Source organism: Erpetoichthys calabaricus, chromosome 4 (assembly GCF_900747795.2).
Source record: "Erpetoichthys calabaricus chromosome 4, fErpCal1.3, whole genome shotgun sequence".
NCBI lineage: Eukaryota > Metazoa > Chordata > Cladistia > Polypteriformes > Polypteridae > Erpetoichthys > Erpetoichthys calabaricus.
In genome coordinates this window covers 326,531,075-326,554,404 of record NC_041397.2, presented here as the reverse complement: position 1 = coordinate 326,554,404, position 23,330 = coordinate 326,531,075, and the positions used below count along the sequence as shown (strand labels likewise).

General features: G+C 39.3%; 2 protein-coding genes and 1 long non-coding RNA gene across 3 annotated transcripts in view; 1 reads left to right on the top strand and 2 right to left on the bottom strand.

The window, feature by feature from the left end:
- The window catches only part of LOC114643553 (protein NLRC5-like), a 5,922,889-nt gene that overhangs the window by 3,823,919 nt on the left and 2,075,640 nt on the right, over positions 1 to 23,330 (bottom strand). The gene's annotated exons all lie outside the window — the stretch shown is intronic.
- LOC127527384 (uncharacterized) overlaps positions 1 to 23,330 on the top strand; it is a 902,058-nt gene that overhangs the window by 203,464 nt on the left and 675,264 nt on the right. The gene's annotated exons all lie outside the window — the stretch shown is intronic.
- LOC114644573 (butyrophilin subfamily 1 member A1-like) overlaps positions 1 to 23,330 on the bottom strand; it is a 133,272-nt gene that overhangs the window by 85,127 nt on the left and 24,815 nt on the right. The window contains exons 4-6 of the mRNA XM_051925874.1: positions 8,955 to 9,236; positions 4,657 to 4,761; positions 4,545 to 4,571 (exon numbers count right to left, since the gene is read on the bottom strand). Coding sequence (XP_051781834.1) covers positions 4,545 to 4,571; positions 4,657 to 4,761; positions 8,955 to 9,236 — 414 coding nt within the window. The remainder of the gene's footprint in view (positions 1 to 4,544; positions 4,572 to 4,656; positions 4,762 to 8,954; positions 9,237 to 23,330) is intronic.

The following is a 23,330-nucleotide window of genomic DNA, read 5'->3' as shown; positions in this document are numbered from 1 at the left end:
GATGACTCATGGCGTGGTGAAGGTGAGTATGGTGATGTTCATTCAGCACTTTTAATATTTAAAAACAAAACACAATAACAATAATCTCCAATTAAAAACAACCTCAGCAGATACAAGAATATGACCTAAAGATAATCAGTGAAACCCAACACTCAATCACCAGCCAATGCAGACAGCCATACAACAAGAGAACACGTCTTAGGTGAATAAAACAGAACATGCCCGGCACAGTTACTTTACAATTAGACTAATAAACGTCAGTGGAATTCTGAAAAATATCTGAACTGATCCTCACTGTGCACCAAGCTTGTTATAATTCAATATAAAATGATAAGAGATCACAACGTTCATGTCAAAAATTACCTAAAAAGTGCCCAGGTCAAAAATCAACCTGTGAGTGATGGCATCAAGCACCCACATCACCAGGTCATAGTTCTTGGGAATATCGTACACTCACATGGCCTTGAATCTCAGACCACCACTCACACTTTAACAGGAATATCTGGAGTAACACCCAACCCAGCCACTGGGGTCGGACAAGCCAATATGGTCTTATTGCTGGTCCCAAGCCAAGCCTGTGCCAAATCAAACATGCAGAAGAGAAACAAAATGTCCATATTGGATTGGATGAGGCCTGGGATACCAATGACTGCCAGGGTATCAGTGGAAACTATGCTATTGCTGGACGAAGAACATGAAGAAGGACAAGAAAGGGAAAGCAAGTTCAAAGACAACGGGAGAGAAGGCAGGGAAAGACTATGGAGGTCAGACGTCAGAATGTTGGCACTATGACTGGTAAAGGGACAGAGCTGCCCGATATGATAGAGCAGAGAAAGGAGACGAGGAGACTGTGTGTGCTGGAGACCAAGTGGAAAGGGTGTAAGGTCAGAGGTGGGTGAAAACTGTTCTACCGTGGTGTGGACGAAAACAGAAACAGAGTACAGGGAACTGTGAAGGAAGAGTATGTTAGGAGTGTTCATAATGTGTGCATAAATTTGGAAATTGAAGGGGTAATGTTAAATGTCATCAGTGCATATTCTCCACAAGTGGGATGTGAGATGGAAGAGAAGGAAGCTTTATGGAGATAGCTAGATGAAATGGTGGAGACTATACTAAAAGAAGAAAGAGTGGTGATCTCAGGGGGCCTTAATCAACATGTTGGCAAACAGAACAGTAGTGATGATGAGGGGATGGGCAGGAACGGTGTTAAGGATAGAAATGTTGAATGGCAGATGGTGGTTGACTTTGCAAAAAGAATGGGAATGGTGGTGGTGAATACATATTTTAAGAAGAAAGAGGAACAAAGGGTGACATATAAGAGTGGAGGAAGGTGCACCCAGGTGGACTATGCCCCATGTAGGAGATACACCGTCAAAGAGATTAGAGATTGTAAGGTGATGGCAGGGGATAGTGTAGCTAGACAGCATAAATTTGTGGTATGCAGGATGAATTTTGAGGTGAAAAATAGGAAGAGAGTGAGAATGGAACCAAAGATCATGAGATTTCAAGCTCATGGAGGAAGACTATTAGGTGGAATGCAGAAAGGAAGTGAGACAGGTGCTGGGTGCTGGTGTAGACATGATAGATGATAGGAACCACAGCTGAAGTGGTAAGGGAGAGTGCTTGGTGTGACCTCTGGACAGAGGAAGACATAAAGACTTGGTGGTCGAATGAGAAAGTACAGGAAAGCATAAAGAGGAAGAGGATAGCGATAAAAGAATTGGGATAACCAGAAAGATGACAAAAGCAGACAGGCATACAAAGAACTGAGGAGCAAGGTGAAGAGAGTGGTGGCAAAGGCTAATGAAAAGGTGTATGTTGAGCTATATGAGAAGCTGCACACAAAGGAAGGACAAAAGCCCTTGTACTGATTGGCCAGACAGAGGGACTGAGCGGGAAAGGATGTGCTGCAGGTCAGGGTGATAAAGGATACAGATGGGAATTTGTTGACAAGCGGGGAGAGTGTGTTGAAAGGGTGGAAGGAGTACTTTGAAACGCTTATGAATATAGAAATTACAAGAGTGTAGGTTGGATGAAGTGGAGATAGTAAATCAGGAAGTACTGAGGAACAGCAAAGCCGAAGTGAGGGAATCTATGAAGAGGAAGAAAAGTGGAAAAGCAGTTGGCCCAGACGACATACCAGTGGAGGCATGGAGATGTTCAGGTGAGATAACAGTAGAGTTTCTAACTAGATTGTTAAACAAAATCTTGAAAAGTGAAAAGATGCCCAAGGAGTGGAGAAGAAGTATTTTAGTACTAATTTTCAAGAATAAGGGAGATGTGCAGTGCTGCAGTAACTACTGGGGTATAAAGTTGATCAACCACATCATGAAGATATGGGAAAGAGTGAGTAATGCTAGCCTGAGAAGAGAGGTGGCAATCTGTGAGCAGCAATATGGATTCATACCAGGAAAGAGTACCACAGATGTGATGTTTGCTTTAAGAGTGTTGATGGAGAAGTACAGAGAGGATCATAAGGAATTGCGTTGTATGTTTGTGGACTTAGAGAAAGCGTATGATGGGGTGCAAAGAGAGGAGTTGTGGTTCTGTTTGAAGAAATTAGAAGTAGCAGAAAGGTATGTGAGGGTGGTGCAGGATTTGCAAGAGGACAGTGTGACTGTGGTGAGGTGTTCTGTAGGAATGACAGCCTTGTTCAAGGTGAGAGTGGGATTACATTAAGGATCATCTCTGAGCCCTTTCCTGTTTGCAATGGTGATGGACAGGTTGACAGATGAGATTAGACAGGAGTCTCTATGGACTGTGACATTCATGGATGACATTTTAATCTGTAGTGAGAGTACACAGCAGGTTAAGAGAAACCAGGAGAGGTGGAGGTACACACTGGAGAGAAGGAGAATGAAAGTCAGAAGGAGTAAGATGGAGTACATGTGAATGAATGAGAGGGAAGGTGGTGGAATTATGAGACTGCGTAGGTGGTAAAGGTAGACGAATCTGAATACTTAGGTTCGATAGTCAAAGCAGCGGAGAGTGTCACAGAGAGGTGAAGAAGAGAGTGCAGGGAGGGTAGACTGGGTGAAGAAGAGTGTTAGGAGTGATTTGTGATAGAAGAGTACCTACAAGAGTGAAAGGGAAGGTCTATAAAACGGTAGTGAGACCATCTATGTTGTATGGTTAGTAGACGATAGCACTAAAGAAAAGACAGGAGTCAGAGCTGGAAGTAGCGGAGTTGACGATGCTGTGATTTTTCGCTTGGAGTAACAACGGTAGACAGGATTAGGAATGAGTATATTAGAGGGACAACACAGGTATGACAGTTTGGTGACCAACTGAGAGAGGCTCAATTGAGATGATTTAGGCACATACAGAGGAGAGATGAGGGGTACCTCAGGAGAAGAATGGCAAGGATGAAACTACCAGGCAGGAGGAGAAGACGAAGGACAAAGAGGAGGTTTATAGATGTGGTGAGGGAGGACATGAAGGCAGTTGGTGTGGCAGAAAATGATGTAAAAGACATGGATAGATGGAGACAGATGATCCTCAGTGGTGACCCCTAAATGGCAGTAGCCAAAAGGAGATGAAGAAGAAGAAGAGCTGGAGTAACATTTGATGGAACAACACAGCATATGAAAAATCGATTATGACATCCCACAGCACACTGCTTGATCAAAGACTTATTTAGCTCAAACTGAAGAATCTCCTCAACCATTCGGTAGTGTTGTGTATTATCTGAAATGGGTAACAATCGAGTCAGTTTTATGAGGACTCATTCACCATTAACACTCCACCTGTTGTTACCCTAAATAGGAATTAATGAAAAACCCAACACTCCTCTCTGGAGCTGCAGCTCCTTCATTTGTAACGATTTTATATTATAATTTATGACACTTTGATGATGTTGTCCTTTATGATAGTAATCCAGTATTAAACGTTTTATATATGCCTTGATTATTAAAAAGTTGTTCAGCTCAGCCTCCTTACTGTATCAGCCACAATAGTAAGAAGATAAACGGCTCACCGTGAATATGTTGTTCATTTCTTCTGGTTCAGTAGTTTTTAGGCCTGTGTATAAGGATGTGCTGTGTGTTATTTTAAATGTTGCTTTTATTATCTTCTGTTTGTCTTTTTTGCAGCCCTGTATGTCCTGTGTAAGAGTAAATTAAGTTAAATGTCATTTTCCACATACGTGCCTCATCTTTAAATTCTGTTCCAGTCCACTTGCAGAGATTCTTGTGATTCTAAGGTGTCTAAAAACCAATCATGACTTAATTTAGTCTCATTTGCTTATTTTCAGTCTTAATTATGTCACCTAAATAAATTACACAAGCACAGCAGCCCCCACATGAACCCACTTTCCTCAGACATTAACACTCTGATTTCTGTGCTTAGTCAAATCCTGTGCCCCCCCCGAGAAGCCTTGATCCCAGACCTCTTGTGTTGGCTGTGGTGCACATGGAGTCTCATATCAAAGTCATTTAACAACTCAGTCAGGTAATGTCACACATTCGTCAGACACTTCCTGGTTTACACCACCTGAGCTCTCGCACCTCCCAGAAGATCAAGGATTTCATCTGACGTGTCCTTACCTTTGGTCTTGTATGTTGCTTTTTTATCTAGAAAGAAGAAACAGAGGAATATTGTAAAAATGGGTATAATGAACAACTGGGGTCATCTTTATTTAGCAGTTTCTGGACTCACGTCTCATTCTTCGCCATTTCAATATGAGCAGCACAGTCGCTGTGACACAAAGAGCCATCAATAACCAGAAGACCACCGACCAGCCAGAAACGTTTGGGGAGAAAACTGTAAAAAGAAGAGAAGAATAAACGTCTATGAGACTGAAAAACACAACAAGAGGGGAAGTGTGAGGCCTGAAAGAAGAGAGAAGGCATCAAAGATTAATGAGTTTAATGACCGATACCTGGGTGCTGTCCAATGGAAAAATGTGACAAAAAAACACCAATCACAACACAAATGGGGTGTCAGGTGACCGTGAAACGAGAAGTTATGAGCTTCAGAAGCACCAGGATTGTTAAAATCTTTAATAAAAACTAAACTAAGTCATGGAGGATATCCCAAAGATAATGTTACACACTGACTGGTGATGACCACATGCCCAGTTAGGCTTCAGTACACCTAATGCTGCCCACTTGAAAACTAGAGTGCTATGTATGGTGGCCTTGGGGTGCAAGAGGTAGAAAATTAAAAGAGGAACCAAACATGAGGGGTGCAGAAAATTGGTGAGGACTGAGCTGTAAAGGAAATGCACAACCAACCAAGAACAGTGATTGGTGGAAAGACCTGTCAGTCACTCTTGAGTGGAAATCACCTGATCATAGTGGGACACAGCCACTGGACAAGTTAATGTGGCTCTTATTATTATAAATGTGCTCATACCCATGTGATAATTATGTTTTACATGTTACGATGGTCAGAGATTTCTGTAGCAAACACAAATGGAACATGAAGGCACCACATGGCTTTTGTGATTAATATTTTTTCACGTTTTTTATTTGAATAGATAATAGTCAAATAGAACATTGGAAGTTTATATAAAACCACTCAAACCCACCCAATGACACCTACCTCACAAACTCTTCTCCCTCAGCCCAGTGAATTAAACATGGTCACCAAAACAGTTTGTGGTCAGGGTGGCCATGGAGGACACAGCTATGCAGAGATCCAACTGGGCAAAGAAGAGGAGCTGACAGAGTAAAGTGATAATCACCAGACCACCACCATGCAGCCCACTACCAAATAAACTGGCACTGTCCATTCACTGATGGGGTTACAGGACAATTCAGAATACAGACAGCAGAAAGTACTAAATTATAAAGAGTAGACTTCCCAATACATTGGTGTTTCTTCAGTTCACAAGTAACCCACCCTGTGGCACAGATACCAGATGTTTCAAAAGGCCAGAAGCCAAGATTTGATGTTAAACCTTCAGATCACCTCAGTCTTACCTGACCTTGTGCAAGAACTTCACATAAGATCACCTTAACAAATTTACATTTATATTTGACAGATGTACATTTTTCATGTTTTACACAGTTAGCAGCCACCTTCCCTTCCCTGTATTGTTTGTTCCCACTTGGAAAAATGTGACTTTATCCTCTCACAACTCTGGCCTGAAGCCCATCCACATGCCCAAGGATGTCAGTCACCAGTGCAATTTGAAGGCAACATACTATGCAAGATTTTCACAAGATTCCTGTCAGTGGAGTAAATGTGTGTTCCATTCTCCCTAACAGTTGTCCTCCTCCTACAAATCCAACCTTTTTTAAGTGATTGGTTTCGAGTTGAGCTGCTGGGGCTCCTTAGTCCTGCCTATCACCTTAGAGGTGTCAGAGTTCCTGTCCAGCCTTACAATGTACTGAAAATGGTTGGACACCTCCAGCTCTGAGGATGATGCTCCTGGAGAATGTGCACTCTTCAGCTTGTGCCTACGTCTGACCGTGATCCACCTGTATTTATCTCTGTGGTCTGGGGTCTCACACCACCTTAGGGGTGCACACTATAACCCTAGAGGACACCTAAGTAACTTCCTCCAATTCTTTCCTACAATGTTGATGAACAACCTCCTTCTTAAGTTCAGTGAACCAGAAATTGACGAGTTGGAATGACACATCAAACATGCCTGACACTGTAGTCTCCTTATTTTTTAAATTTTAACATTTGAGGTAAAAAGCAAAACAAAATGCTTTCTGAAATGACAAAGACTATAGAAAAGTAACAATCACAATGTAAAGATTGACTCTCAGATGGGCACTCAATTCAGTTCATTTCCATTTGTGCTCTTCATTGAGCATAGACTCAGTGATCAAATTCACAGGTAAATGAACAAATCACAGACTTTACAAACTACATAATACACACACACACACATACACTATATACTGTACATGGACAGTATTGTCATTTGTCCCACCTTGTAGTGCTCAAGTCAGGAATCTCAACAGGATGTAAGGATAAAAAATAAAATTGTGATAGAAATAAAGGAGTGAGGAGTTCAGAGAGATGAATCACAAATGTCAGACTCCTACTGCCCCCTAATTAGAGGTAGCTGTGATTCCCCCTCTGTTATGGTGTATAAAATCTGTACATTTTGGTTTAATTTTCCATTATATTTTGGTCAAGATAAAACAACAGATGAACTACATTTAAAGACAAATCAAAGCAGGTTTTCTTACACCTCACTTTTAAAACAGCTGTTTCCAACATCGAAAGGAAGACCTTTCTGGTGGTTCAATTACTTTATTACCTGGGAAAGGATACTGTGCTGATACCTCAGGCTATTGATTACTTTATGGATGGACATCTGGGACAGCAATTGGGTTTATTGCCTGGGAAAGGGAGACTGAGGCAATATCAAAGAACTTTATTATCTGGGAAAGAGTTTGAGCAAAACTCATCAATCACATTGACAGCCAGCCAATCAGGTGCATGTGTTGTGAAACCAAGACATGACATTTCATAATAAATATGCCTTGGTTTGAAAGAAGGAGAAGAAGCAAAGAGCAGAAGGAGGAGAAGAAGAAAGAGAAGAAGGAGAAGAAGAGGAACAGATGAAGACGGCACTGGTCATCAGAAAGACATCATGAACATTGATTGCTTAATCAAACGCCTCCCTGGGACATTCATCCTTGTCATCTTTACTTTTTGTAAGCTTTTCCTAAAGACTATATATATTCAGACTTTCCTATCAGTACCTATTTTCTATTATTCTTTGTTCCAGTGGTATTATTATTATTCTTGTAATAAATACCATGCTGCTTTTAACTTTCTATGCTTTGTTTTAATGTCTAGAGTGATTGAAGTAAAAAGTTAGATTTCTTTGAGCACCTGGAAGCAGCCAGACATTTGCCATTATTTCTGTGCTACAAAGTTTATAAGGCTGAGAGTGAGAGCGCCACTCAATAGCTGGAACAGTGCGTGAAGAAGGTATTCTTGGCTGATAAATGGCCTGTAGTCAAGAGTGCTGAGTCTTTGTATGTTTAAATGTATTCTTGTAGACCAAAAGTAATATTTAGGTCTGAGATATCACTAAAACATCGTATGTTGTTTGTGCCGATAATAAGTAAGTCTCTTGAAGTGCTGAGTGACAGGCTGATGCGTGGTTTAAAGTGCTAAGGGTTAATCAGCGTGTGTGTGTCATTCATGGGGCACTGTTGTGGTTAGGGTCTGTGTGTGTGTGTTTATCTATGTGTGTGTGTGTTCATTTTAAAGTGCAACAGTAGACCAATACGATAATGAACTTGACGAGAACATTTACCCTTGAGAAAACAGGTAAAGGGTAAGTAGAGGGAAATACTACGATAATACACCCTCTCATTTCTTCATAAATAAATAGCGCAGGACACTATTACTCCTTTTGGCCAATAACAACTCTTTGTGACATCTTTCTAAAAACACCAGTGACCTCCTGGGACTCTCAGAACTTTGTACTCCTGGTCCTAATGTGACTCATATAAAGGGGTAACAGTGACTGTGCATTCATGTTAAGTCACAGTGTCACATGATGTAGTTACTGCCCCCTAGTGGTTCACTACTCACACCTGTGACACACCACCATACTGCAGTGTGTCCTCCACTTCTCACTGCTGTCTCCATCGGCTCCTTCCTTTCACTTATTGAACTTTCTTCCCATTGTCATTACAAGTCCAGCCAGTGATGTCCACCTCATGTACAGTGTGATGTTATCATCATGGATAAGCATTTACTTTGGTGAGATTTTCTTTCAGCTTTTCTCAAATATTCTCTAAATACATTTTTTTTTGTATTTTCTCAGTTTCCTTACAGGTTTTCAGTTTTTATACCCAATTAAGCCTAGCTGACCTTCTACTCTTTGTATATTAATGTACTGTAAGTTAAAATAAAAGTGAGGAGCATTCATGAAGGCCTTATACTAAAGCAGATGAGATGATGGTCTCTGTTAAAGTCACAGTCACTCTAATATCAATGACATGATGAGTCTGTGACCTCTGAGTACTCACCGTAGACCCCCATTTTGGATTGATAGGTTGGTCTGGTTGTGTTACTTCTCATCAGACAAGAGAACACGTTGAAGTCACACTTAATGGGGATGACGCTGCTGACTCTAAGGAGACCCTCATCATCCCATTGTAGTGTTAAGGTGGACTGTGAGGTCACGTCTATGCCATTCATGTCTCTCCAAGTGACTTCAGGTCGAGAGCTCCACTTCTCAGAGCTGCACTCCAGTCTGGTCTGCTGGTCTTCTGTAGTGCTGATGGAAATGGAGGGCTGAGTGCCAACGACTGAAGGAAACAGAAAGAGGAAATGAGTGACGTATTGAGGGAGAGAAAGCCATTTGGATTAAGAATACAATTTCCAAAAGTCATTTTTTTTCTGATAAGCTCACACTTATTATAATGTCTGTTTTGTTCTTCACAATTAAAATGTGTAACAGGAGGACACCTGCAGTGTTTGAAATGGTGCGGGTCATCCAGGGTTAAAGGTCACTTTTGGGTTAATTTCTATGCCTATTTGAATTGGCCACACCCACAATCCAACATGTTGTACACAATTCCAAAATGAAAAGCTATTCAGGCAGTTCTCTCTCTAGAGGGGAGACTAAGTGACCTCGGGGAGAAATATAAGTGTGAGTCCATGAGATGAGATGACTGAGTGTTTGGACTGCCTCTCGTAGTCACTGTGGTGGTCTTGATCCTTTGTCCTTTTGTTTCTTGTTTTATAGTGTTGCTGTTATGGATTTCTACAGCTCCTTTATATAAAATCTGCCAGAATCACATTAAAGCTTCTTGTGGTCTCTGTCATTGCTGCTCATTTTTGTGTATTTCCTTGTTTTATATTCTGTTGCTCTATTTGTGCATTTTTTATTTAACAGTAATCATATTTTTGGTTTATAAAGCACCTTGTGGTTGTAAAAAGCTGTTAATTGTACTGCAGTATGTAAAATAAAGAACATTACAATATTGGAATAATTGTAATGACAATAGGCCATTCACTCTCACCAATGCTTTTCACTGAGATTCTTTGAAATAAAATCAGGTTAAGGTTTTAAGATCAGTAAAGTCCAACTGTCTAGCACACTACTTGGTCACTTGTGTGTGTTTGCAGTTCTTCAAATGGTGTATGAAATTTGACATTTTGTTTCCCTGTGTTCTTGTTGCAGAGTTTATTTTAAAGTAACAGCTGGGATCCACTGTTCCAGATTCTTCACATAATTTTAGGACATCACCATTTATCATTTCTCCAGTCGTCAAACATTAGTGTTACTCCGTATCACGTATCAGTAATTGCACATCACAATTCAGGAGTTGCTCATCACACTTCACTCCGCAGTACTCAGTTTTTGCTCATCAGGGGCCCCATGTATAAATGATGCGTAGGCACAGAAATGTTGCTTAAGAACGTTTCCACGCTTAAATCACGATGTATAAAACCTAAACGTGGCGTAAAGCCACGCACATTTCCATGGTACCTCATACCCTGGTGTACGCAAGTTCTCTGATCGGTTTTGCAGACTGGCGGCACCCAGTGTCAAAGCAGTGCTACTGTTCCTGTGTGGTTACCCTTTCTTTTTCAGATCCACATCCCTGACGCGGCTTTATGAATACACTGAAATTAACCACATATTGTTTATTAGTTTAATGGATCTGATTGTAATTAACCTGTAACAATATAATGGTCCACGGAATGGTGAAACTATTCCAAATACCATAACTGCTTTAGCGTTGTTACTCTCACTGCACCTTCTTTTACTTCTTTCAGCTGCTCCCGTTAAGGGTTGCCACATCGGATCATCTTTTTCCATATTACTCTCACTGTGTAATGGCCGACCCCTTTTACCCAGCCGGCAGCTACACCTCCAAGACCAGTGGCCTGGATAATTTACTGAGAAATAATCTACTATCAAGCCGTACTTCTTACCATTTGAACTTTTCCCCACAATCGACGGTGAAAAATATAAGCACACAAAAACGGGAAGTAAAACGGGTTATATGTATTAAGTAAAATGACATAGAAAAATAGAAACATAAATATATCCCTCCACCCCAGCAATAATAAGACACCACCAAATATATATATATACACAACAAAAACCCTCCCTTGTCCCTGTAACAAATAAACACACAACACGAATAACGACAATGTAAGACAAACTCAAAATGAATGTGTACGTGAGTCCGGTAATAAAGAAACTGTCCTGAAAGCGGATGACTGAATTAGTGAAATTGCAATGTTTGATTCTCCCCGGAAAAAATGGAACAGCCTCACCGTGAATCCTCGTGTATGTGGTGGATGATTAAGTCCTACCCTGGGGTATCTCGTGGTGAGGTCCTTGAAATAAATCCGGCAGATGGAAAACAAACTGGATGGATAAGCGCAATATGGAAAACAGGTACAGGTTGCTCGTGGTCGTAATGTTGAAACAAAATCTCCTTCTCTCCTCCCTCCCTTTCCTTCTCCTCCTGATGGCTTATATAGTCCTGTGACGGCTGGGATTGATTGATTGAAAACAGGTGTTTTTCCCAGGTTTACGGCTGTGGTCTCCTTCCATCATCCATCCCCTTTTTCGGGGACGGCATAAACTGATGCACAAACAGTAAACGGGACAATGAAACGAGACGCACACAGAACTGACATTTAAACACTATGTGGCCCCGCTACAACTGCACCACTCGGAGAAGCTGATTGTAAAGAGAATTATTGTTATGCAGCATCAAGCACAGGCTGCCTCAGCCATGCTTCCTATTTGAACTGCTTCTCACCCATCAAGCGCTTCAAAACCTTTCCTGTACGGAAATCAATCGTTCCATCAAGTGCTCCTTGTAGAACTGTTTGTACTTATAAGTACAATTACCTCACTGTAAACTTGCACTACAGTATGGCAAGCCAAATTAACATTTAGAGATATCTCAAAATGAATTTCGGATATCTTAAAATGTAATTTACTTTTTAAGATATCTGAAACTTGCTTTGAGATATCTTAAAATACTTTCCTTTACATTTTAAGATATCTGCAATACATTTCGGGATATCTCAAATGCATTTCAAGATATCTCAAATACAGTTTCAGATATCTCAAAATAATTGTGTCTGTATTTCAAGATATCTCAAATGAATTTTCAGATATCTTAAATTGACCTTTCATGTATTTCAAGATATCTCAAAATCATTTCCTGTAAAACTGCCTATTATTTCAATGGGACTTCTTGTTTATTATAAGATATCTTAAAATGTATTTGAGATATCTTGAAATGAGCAGGAAGTGATGTTGAGATATCTGAAAATGTATTTGAGATATCTGAAAATGGACAGGAAGCTGTTTTGAGATATCTGGAAATGTATTTGAGATATCTTAAATTGTATTGTAGATATCTGAAAGTGCTATTGAGATATCTTGAAATAATTGAGTGCCCTTTTAAAGATATCTTAAAATGCATTTTAGATATCTTGAAATACAATTTTAGATATCTTGAAATACATTGTTAGATATCTGAAATAGAGCAGAGACCCATTTTAAGATATCATGAAATTAATTTTAGATATCTAAAAATGTATTTCAGATATCTGAAACAACAATGAATTTCAAGATATCTTAAATGCTTTTTAAGATATCTTAAAATAGGCAGGAAGTTCCATTGAAAGTATAAGAAATTTTACAGGAAGTGATTTTAAGATATCTGAAAATGTATTTGAGATATCTTGAAATACACAGGAAGTTATTTTAAGATATCTGAAAATGTATTTAAGATATCTTGAAATACGCAGGAAGTTACTTTAAGATATCTGAAAATGTATTTGAGATATCTTGAAATGTGCAGAAAGCTATTTTAAGATATCTGAAAATGTATTTCAGATATCTCAAAATGCCTGCAGATGTATTTTAAGATATCTTGAAATGTTTTTGAGATATCTCAAAATGCACATGAACATATTTCAAGATATCTCAAATTGCATTTAAGATATCTTGAAATGCATTTCAGATATCTGAAAATGTACAGCATATCACTTCAAGATATCTTGAAATCTGTTTGAGATATCATACAATTCTTTTTAGATATCTTAAAATAGATGTATTTTTAGATATCTATAATTCAATTTGAGATATCTAAAATGCATTTCCAGATATCATAAAATTCATTTTGAGATATCTCTAAATGTTAATTTGGCTTGCCATACTACAGTTATAATATTGCACAACCTGTGCCACTTTATAAAGCGCATATTTACATATGATGACGACAAATCATTTTTAAGATGAAATGCTGCAAAATATGTTTATTATATTATACAGAAAAAACTTTAACTTCATTTAAATAATCTATATTGTTAATAATTAAAGGACATGGTGTTGCTACGGTAGCAAGGATCTGGCACTCTGTTCACGGATTGTTCCTGCCTCGCACTGTATGCTTCACTGGGACTGGCGTGAAGGATAGAACTACGAAGATATTTCAATGTTCCTTAAAAGTTTTGAAGAATTGGCGTTCTATATGTTAATTTGGCTTGCCATAGTTCTAAGCTTCTAGATGGCTTAACGTCTATTACAGAGCTCATTGCGTGGCGATTGGGTATTTGGAGGAAGAAAAGTAAGGACAGGAATTTGGGGTTAGTACGTTTGAAAGAGACAGTACTGCTACAATAAAGTATTTCATCGAAGGTCACGCACATCGTAGCAAGCATCTTGTGTGAGACATGAACGATCACTGCACCACTGTGTTCCCATGTTTAATAACATGCTTTAACTCCTATTATCATGAAAATGATATCAAGTATACATCTCAGTATTTTAATTATTCGGAGAGCTGTAATATTACGAATGTAATGGATATTGTGTCCTGTCAGAGAAAGAGAAAGCCGGTATGCATGTAGTGATTCACACACACAGAGCACATAGAAGATCAAATACAAAACAAAGCATTTAGCGTGCTACTTTAGTTACGATGGGATTTGAGAAACTAGTAAATTAAATGATTTTAAGATGAAGTTTATGATGCTGTACTTTAATGACAAAATAAACTATGTGATTAAAGTGGAAATTTCGAGATTAAAGTTGACATTTCGTGCTTTTTTCCCACTGTGTGTTTTTTTTCTCTGTACCCTAATAAGCTTTCATATGAAACTCAGACGGTGGGCTACGACTCAGCTTTTCATGGCGACTTTGATATCTGACAACTTCTTTTTTATTTCAGGCACTGTGCGACTTTGTGAACTTGAACTTTCGAGTTTCTCCGACATGGTATGTCACTCGAACAAATTCCTATTGTTGTTTATACCAGGGGTAGGCAACGTCGGTCCTGGTGAGCTGCAGTATGTGCAGGTTTTTGTTCCAACCCAGTTCCTTAACGAGAACTCAATTATTGCTGATGAAGCACATATTGCTTAAGTGACATTTTAATGCTTCATTTTAGTGGTCTCGCTTGTTAAGGTTCTCCAACCTTAATTGCTTATTTCAATCTTAAACTGCTGCATTCAGTGTTTTAATTGCTCCTTATTAGCAATAAGATGTAAAACAGGGGTAGGCAATGTTGGTCCTGGTGAGCCGCAGTGGCTACAGGTTTTCATTCAACCCAATTGCTTAATTAGAAACCGATCATTGCCAATCTCAGACCTTATTTAATTTTATGGCTTGTTAGTCTGTGCAATGTAAGGCTTTTATATCGTAGATTTTTTTCCTTTCCAAGGATATCATCCAAATGATTTGAAGCCTAAAACAGATCATTTTCAGTCTGTCACATTTTTCTATTAAGTGTTTTATTAAATCAAACTGTGCATGATGAACACACACAGATGTAATTGGAAAAAAGCTAGCTGGAGAACTGCTGGCTGCTTTGTCTTTTACATCTTATTGCTAATAAGGAGCAATTAAAACACTGAATGCAGCAGTTTAAGATTGAAATAAGCAATTAAGGTTGGAGAACCTTAACAAGCGAGACCACTAAAATGAAGCATTAAAATGTCACTTAAGCAATATGTGCTTCATCAGCAATAATTGAGTTCTCGTTAAGGAACTGGGTTGGAACAAAAACCTGCACATACTGTGGCACTCCAGGACCGACGTTGCCTACCCCTGGTTTATACCACTGTTTAAACCAACAAAAGGAAGGTTTTCCTTTGCCTCCACTTGGTATTCTCTGAAATTCTTATATTTCCCTCCATGCTTTTCCCATTGTCTTTTCACAGAAGGCTGAGCTTAAGGGCTATTTATTTTGATTTGCATATTCAAAGAGGCGTAATTCTGGGAGGAGTTGGGGCAGGACAGAAGGCGTGTGCACATGAGTTACTTTTCACGCTGATCGGGATTTATGTAGAGGAAGAACGTGGAAGTTTGTGTACGCACAGATTCCTGCATCTGGATTTTTCTGTGCGTACGCACATTCCCGCTTTTGTGCTTACACCATGTTATAGTGTGAGTTCTACGCACGGCGTTATACATGAGGCCCCTGGTGTCAGTCATCACTTTTCATTTTCTGTCTTTTTTAAGAGCCAACCAGCAGGGTGAGTGACAAAAGGAGGTGTACAGAAAGTAAATTATCCATCCATCCATCCATCCATCCATCCATCCATCCATCCATCCATCCATCCATCCATCACCTTCTGCTTATCCGAGGTCGGGTCGCGGGGGAAGCAGCTTGAGCAGAGATGCCCAGACTTCCGTCTCCCCGGCCACTTCTTCTAGCTCTTCCTAGAGAATCCCAAGGTGTTCCCAGGCCATCCGGGAGACATAGTCCATCCAGCGTGTCCTGGGTTTTCCCCGGGGCTTCCTCCCGGTTAGATGTGCCCGGAACACCTCACCAGGGAGGCGTCCAGGAGGCATCCTGATCAGATGCCCGAGCCACCTCATCTGACTCCTCTCAATGTGGAGGAGCAGCGGCTCTACTCTGAGCCCCTCCCGGATGACTGAGCTTCTCACCCTATCTTTAAGGGAAAGCCCAGACACCCTGTGGAGGAAACTCATTTCAGCCGCTTGTATTCGCGATCTCCTTCTTTCGGTCACTACCCATAGCTCATGACCATAGGTGAGGGTAGGAACATAGATCGACTGGTAAATTGAGAGCTTTGCCTTGCGGCTCAGCTCCTTTTTCACCACGACAGACCGATGCAGAGCCCGCATTACTGTGGATGCCGCACCGATCCGCTTGTCGATCTCATGCTCCATTCTTCCCTCACTCGTGAACAAGACCCCGAGATACTTGAACTCCTCCACTTGAGGCAGGACTCCCTCCCAACCCTAAGAGGGCACTCCACCCTTTTCCGGCTGAGGACCATGGTCTCGGATTTGGAGGTGCTGATTCCCATCCCAGCTGCTCTCAGCTGCGAACCGATCCAGAGAGAGCTGAAGATCACGGCCTGATGAAGCAAACAGGACAGCATCATCTGCAAAAAGCAGTGACCCAATCCTGAGTCCACCAAACCGGACCCCCTCAACGCTCTGGCTGCGTCTAGAAATCTGTCCATAAAAGTTATGAACAGAATCTGTGATAAAGGGCAGCCCTGACGGAGTCCAACTCTCACTGGAAATGGGTTTGACTTACTGTCGGCAATGCAAACCAAGCTCTGACACCGGTTGTACAGGGACCGAACAGCCCTTATCAGGGGGTCCGGTACCCCATACTCCCGGAGCACCCCCCAGAGGATTCCCAGAGGGACACGGTCGAACGCCTTTTCCAAGTTCACAAAACACATTTAGACTGGTTGGGCAAACTCCCATGCACCCTCCAGGATTCTGCTAAGGGTGTAGAGCAGTTCCACTGTTCCGCGACCAGGAACAAATCCACACTGTTCCTCCTGAATCCGAGGTTCGACTATCCAATGGACCCTCCTCTCCAGAACCCCTGAATAGACTTTTCCAGGGACGCTGAGGAGTGTGATCCCTCTGTAGTTGGAACACACAACTCCGGTCCCCCTTTTGAAAGAGGGGGACCACCACCTCAGTCTGCCAATCCAGAGGCACTGTCCCTGATGTCCATGCAATGTTGCAGAGACGTGTCAACCAAGACAGTCCTACAACATCCAGTGCTTCCCCCTCCTGAGACGCCAGACGGTGGACCAGAATCTCCTCGAAGCCGTCCGAAAGTCGTTCTCCATGGCCTCCAAAACTCCTCCCATGCCCGAGTTTTTGCCTCAGCAACCACCGAAGCTGCATTCCGCTTGGCCTGCCGGTACCTATCAGCTGCCTCCAGAGTCCCACAGGACAAAAGGGACCGGTAGGACTCCTTCTTCAGCTTGACGGCATCCCTCACCGCCGGTGTCCACCAACGGGTCCAGGGGATTGCCGCCACGACGAGAAGCATCCACTTGCAGAGCCACAGCACCATACGTCACCGCAGTTTCAGACCCGCAGTTGTAGACCCGCAGTTTTAGACCCGGAAGTGACGTTACCATTTCTAGGCAAGCCGAAAACAACACCTCCATTTATCGAACACAAGTCTTGGTTTTTAGCACGAGCGCAGCATTTTCGAGCACAAACAAAATATGACAGAAAACAGCACGGTATTGTTATTATTATTATTATCGACACTTAATGTTGCATTGTCAGCAAAATACGATAAAAATGCATTTTGCCCAAAGTTTAGTCTATGTTCTTGATGAACGGAAAATTCCCAGTATTTTAAGACGATATTTAACTTAAATTAAGATCTTTTAAGTTCCGTTTTATTGTGTGTTATATATTTTATAAATTGCATTCATCCAGCCATCCATCCATTCATTTCCTAACGAATGTTAACGTAGTGTTTATTTAACTTTTAATTCTTTTCTTTTTTGGGGGGTGGGCGCGACTTTTTTAAATGAAAATGAAACAATAAACATATTCCTGTTCGGTTAAGAAGTGAACATTAAGTCTTTAAATGAGAAAGTAATCTAGGGATAAGCTTCAAAATTCTACACCACTTTATAATAAATTATGTTTTCTTATTTAGCCAGTGAAGTAGTGTCAAATGATGTTGTTTTTAAGAAAGCTGTGAAATTAAAACCCTTTGCCCAAATTGAATGTTCAGAATTTGGTGCATTAGTTAACAAGTCTAAATCTTCCTTCATTTTTTTACTACATTTGTGAAAGATCTTTTACTTTCTCTCTGGTAAGCCACATTTAAGTATTATAAATTATTTATACTGGCTAATAACCTCTTCTTAAGGTAAAAAAAAATCTTTTTAACTGTGATCTATCAAATTATAGACCAATTTTCTAATCTTTCTTGTATTTCTAAAATTTAGAGAAAGGTGTAGGTAAGCGGTTCTCTATATTTTTGCAAATAAAAGTAATCTCTTGTAACATTTTTACCCAGGTATTGCATTAGTCAAAGTATTCAATGATTTGCAATCCACTGACCATGGTTGCATTTTTAGGCCCATAGTATAGCATCTACAGTAAGTGCCACATTTGATACTATAGACCATGATATTCATCTGATCAACTACATGAACCATCTCAGTGTTCTAAAATAGAGGTTTACCTAGTAGAAAGTAGATTCCTTGAAATTTTCATTTGTTGAAATCTAGCAAAACAGAAGTGCTAGTCATTGGTTCGAAAGCTGCCTCTATCACTCAAGATACACTAATTCTAAACTTGGGTATATCTACAGTGAAAATTATGATCTTTCATTTGATACACATACTAAATATGTATCTAGAGTAGCCTTCATTTTACTTAAGAAATATTGCAAAACTTAGATTATGTTAGCATTCCATGATGCTAAATAACTTATCTGTGCTTTTATTACTTCTACATGGATCACCGTAAGGCTTTGTGGCTGATAACAGACTTAATTTAATTCAAAACACAGTGGCTGAAGAGCTTACAAGAGCAAGAGCCAGGAAATATGCACAGTATATATCACCCCTGTTTTGCTTTCTTTTTATTTTCTTTCTGCAAATTTCGTATTGAATTATTAGGTACTGGTGATCACCTGTATCATTTTGCATAGTTAAGATTAACAATATTTGAAAAAAATAAGTGTTCATAAATGTTCTCTAATTTTGATCACCAATTTATGTGTACATGTAATATTTAAAACAATGAGGTTGATATTAATTACGTTTTAAGTTTCTAAGCATTGCAAATTTTTTAAAATTAATTCAAGTGTGTATTGTAAATATTTAAGTTATTCACATGCAAAATGCAGTCACACTAATACTGATAAACAACACATGCCTACTTTAAGAAGTTGTGCTTGTATTCTGCTTACATCAAGATTTTCTTACTCTACCTAATTATCAGCACATATTGGATATTTACATTTGTATGTGAAAGACTTATTTGTTTTTGTTACAGTAACAAGACAAAACGAATATCTTCAGGCACATGGATACTAATTAAAAACAAGGTTAGTCTATAGGGATGTCATTGAGAGGACTACAAGTAATGGTCATTGTTTTGTAACTTGCAGTAGGTGATATGAATCCATTTCAATTTCGGAATCTTCCACAGCAGTTGGTTGGGTGAGTGGATTGTGGAGTATTCATGTTGATGGTGAGAAAATCAAAGAAACTTATTTTTTAGGTTGGGAATACTTTAGAACCACTATAAATAAATTGCAGTAAGTAGAGTGTGCACTGTACTGTATGCAAATAGATTAAATATTAATTTGAAATAATTCTTCTGTGTGCTCCACAATATGCTCTGCACCTTGTCTTGAATGCGCCATTTGACTTCACAGCTGTAAGCTTTCACTTATGTCTCTGATTATTTGTTAATATCTGTTACTGGTTTTAATGTTCTTTGTTTTTTTCCCTCTGCATGGCAGTGTGATTTACCCTTGATCAGGAGGTGCTGGTGCTTTATTCTATTGGAGAATTTGGCTGTTGGAAGTTATCTCTTTCTCTGTGGCTAACGTGTGAATATTTCGTACAGGACAAAGGCGTTCACTAAAGGTGAGGAGGTATACAGTTAATATCTAATATTATTTAAATGGGCATGTAGAAATACATGTTTTGTTTAATTCTCTTTGTGGTCTTTTATCTAAAGGAACCACTAATAAAAAAAGGACCTCCACACTGCAGTAAAATGGTTGCGCCAACATAGACGGTTGTTCAGAGGTGCCGTGTCTGAGCCCCATTTTCTGGAGATGGAGGAGGAGGACCAAAGCCGAGCTCTCCAGGACATCATCGATGCAGTCGAAACTGAAGATTTGATTTTGGCAAATGAACCCTTTGTATTTATTTTTCAGTTTAGGGATGATATGGAACTTTTCACTCAGGAATGTCGGGATAAAATGAAACTTAAAGTAAACTGCATATTTAATGAATCAGTATAATTATTGTCTGTTGCTACATTGATTGTTACTTGTATTTTATTGTGCATTAATACTCTATTGATTTCAGTTTATAATACTTTGATTTTTCTGTTTTCCTTTGATGGTGGATAGTTTTTGAAAATAAACAATTTAACTGCAAGTCTTTTTTTGGGTCTGCTGCTCATTTTGAAATATTGATATTAGTTCTTCTTACTTATGTTAGTATTTTTAAAGCCCACTAAGTGCTATCTAAAGGTTCTTTTAAAATAATTTTTAAAAATATTTCATCACAGAACAAACACGAAAATTAGTAAAAATGTCTCCTTTTGGAAATAATAATGTAGTGGTTTTTTTTTGAGGGTTTCCTTGGAGGACAGAACATAATTTTGTACAGCAGTGAAAGATTTGAGGTCTTGGACATTATGAAGATGCTGCTGTGCAATAATGTAATATTGTGGTTTTATAAGTCACTACACACATTACTGAAGTACACTCAATGATAGTTTTACATAGCCTCACACTTCAGTCCTTCACAAATACAGTAGTTTACAAACATTGTATTTTAATTTCTCTTTGAGAAGCATGAAAGATAATTGTGTTCAATCTCAATTTATGATTACATTTTTTCTACATATGTACTATTGAGGGACTTTTTTTTTAAAATCAGATGGTCACTTTATTTTAACAATCAATGTAAATAACTTGTTTACTCTTTACTCTCAGATCACATTCTGTGTGTTTATCAAGCAGAACTTAATATTTTCATTTTCTACACAATACTGTAATAACTGTACAGTTCACACAGTGAGACACACAAACACACTCACTATGCATACACACTACTGGTGCCGTCATTGGTTCCTCTGTGGATTGGACTGTTGAATTAACACAATGGCTGTACATGCTGGGGTCTTTGGCACATGTCGTCCCAGTAGCATGTGAGGTGTCACCAATGGTTTACCCTGCTCCTCCAAGATGGCTCTGTCTCCTTCTCCCTGTTCCAGTCTCGGTTCAAGGTTGTCCAGATGACAAAAGTATTTTTAGGAGATGTTCAATATGTTGAAAAAATTGCCTGTGGCCAGCATCCAGTGTAATGTTTTGTCTAAATTCTCCACTCCTCTTTTTGTAGCATTATAGTCCATTATCATTTCTGGCCATGGAATCTCCTATCCCTGTGCAGGTCACATTGTGCACCAAGGATGTGTCATTTGTTTAGACAAACATGAAGGTCTTCACTGGCCTATTCTGTGTGGCCAGCAGTTGAGATGGGAGCTCTGGCTTATTTTTCCTTATTGTGCTAAGCATTGTTACCTTCATCTTGAGGAGTTTGTGTAAAAGTTATTGCATATGGCGTTGTGGCCATGCAGCTTATGTCATGTCCAGGGTAACCCTCACGCCTTAATTTCTCACAGCAGTTCCTCCATCTGACTTCCCTTTGTTAATGAAATGACATCCTCTGCTCTTCTGTATCTCTGTGCTTCACCTTGAGCAAGTTATTCGTAGCTTTGGACTGGGTTATCGTTTTAATGCAGATGATGCTTAGATCTATTTCGGTGTTAAAAGTGACACTTCATCACAGCTTTCTCAACTCACAACTTGCCTTAGTGAAATTAAAGTAAAATTAAAACCTGAACAGAGCAAAACTCTTTAAAATGAAATTGCAACATAACTGAACTGCAAAGTGGCACTAAAGTGCAACTTAAGAAAACAAGCTCCTCTTCAGCCATTCTGGGTGATGATCTCATCAGACGTTCTTTTACTGCAAATAATCTCGGTGTCACTTTGATTCCTCCTTTTCTTATTTCACCCATGTAAGCCATATTAAACTTCCACCTGTGTCACCTTTCTTATGTTTGCTCATTCCTGTCCTTTTCTAATGATGAGAATCTTGTCCCTGCTGTTATCACATCCAGCATTGATTATTGTAAGTAACTGCTGGCAGGTGCCACTTCTAATCGTATATCACAGCTCCAGCTGATTCAAAACTCAACTGCAAGAGTCTTGACACGGACCACCGACAGGGAGCACATCCCAGCCATACTGAGAAAAGCGCTATATAAATGTAATGAATTATTATTATTATCCTGCTGCACCTTCACTGCTCCCTATGTCTTACAGGATTGAATATCAAATTCTGTTACTGACCTGCCCACTAAGGTCCTCCGATTCTGTGCCCCCCACTAACCTGCACTCTGTGGGTGACAGCAGGGTCTTCACCTGTATATACTGCCCTGACTGTGGAATGACCTCCCAAAATTAATGACATCAGCTGACTCCATTCATTTGTTTTTAACTCATTTGATTAAGAAGACATTAAACAGACCTGACATTCTGCCCCTTCTTTCAGTTTACCCCCTCTATCTGTCCAGGGACTCGGGGTTTGCATTATCACAAATTATGTTATTTGTTCAAAAATTTGTTGTAGTATTATATGTTGTATTTTAGTCTGGATTATTGTCTTTTATTCTATTTGAATGTTTTGTATATCCTGTATTTATCTTTATTTAGTGGAAATATTTGTAGCCAATGTTATATAGGTCTTGATTTTCTTTCTGAATTTTTGGCATAGGAAGGGTGCTATATAAATAAATGAGGGTTATTAATAGTATTTTTTTGGTGGCTTATAATAATAAGTGACAAAAACTAGAGCAGTTCTATGTAAGGCAATTAATATATAGCATAATATAGAATATGGATTGTCGTTATCTTCACATACATGTTTAAAAATATTAGATTGGCTAAAATGTTTATTCTAAATTGGTTTAGAACAATATTGCACGCATGCATAGTACATTTTAAAAATGTAATCACTTTTATTATTAATGTTTTACTAAAATCTAACGTGGTGCAAACATTGTAATTATATTGTATATTTCGTTTCATGAATGTAAACGAAAAACTATTTTCAAGTAACACAAATCTTAACGATTTTAATTTTGTCGATATGTTAAATGGTTCCTACACACCCGAACACAACGTAAATGTTAATAGTGTATTTCACAGAAACGATCCGTATTGTTTAGTTTGATGTATGACACGAGGTGATGGCAGAAACCCTCCGAACTTCACAAGGATGTGTATTATTTAGTTTGTTGTACTGTTTTTCCTTCTCAGTTTTATCTTTTAATTTCTGAACGGGTCCTTGAC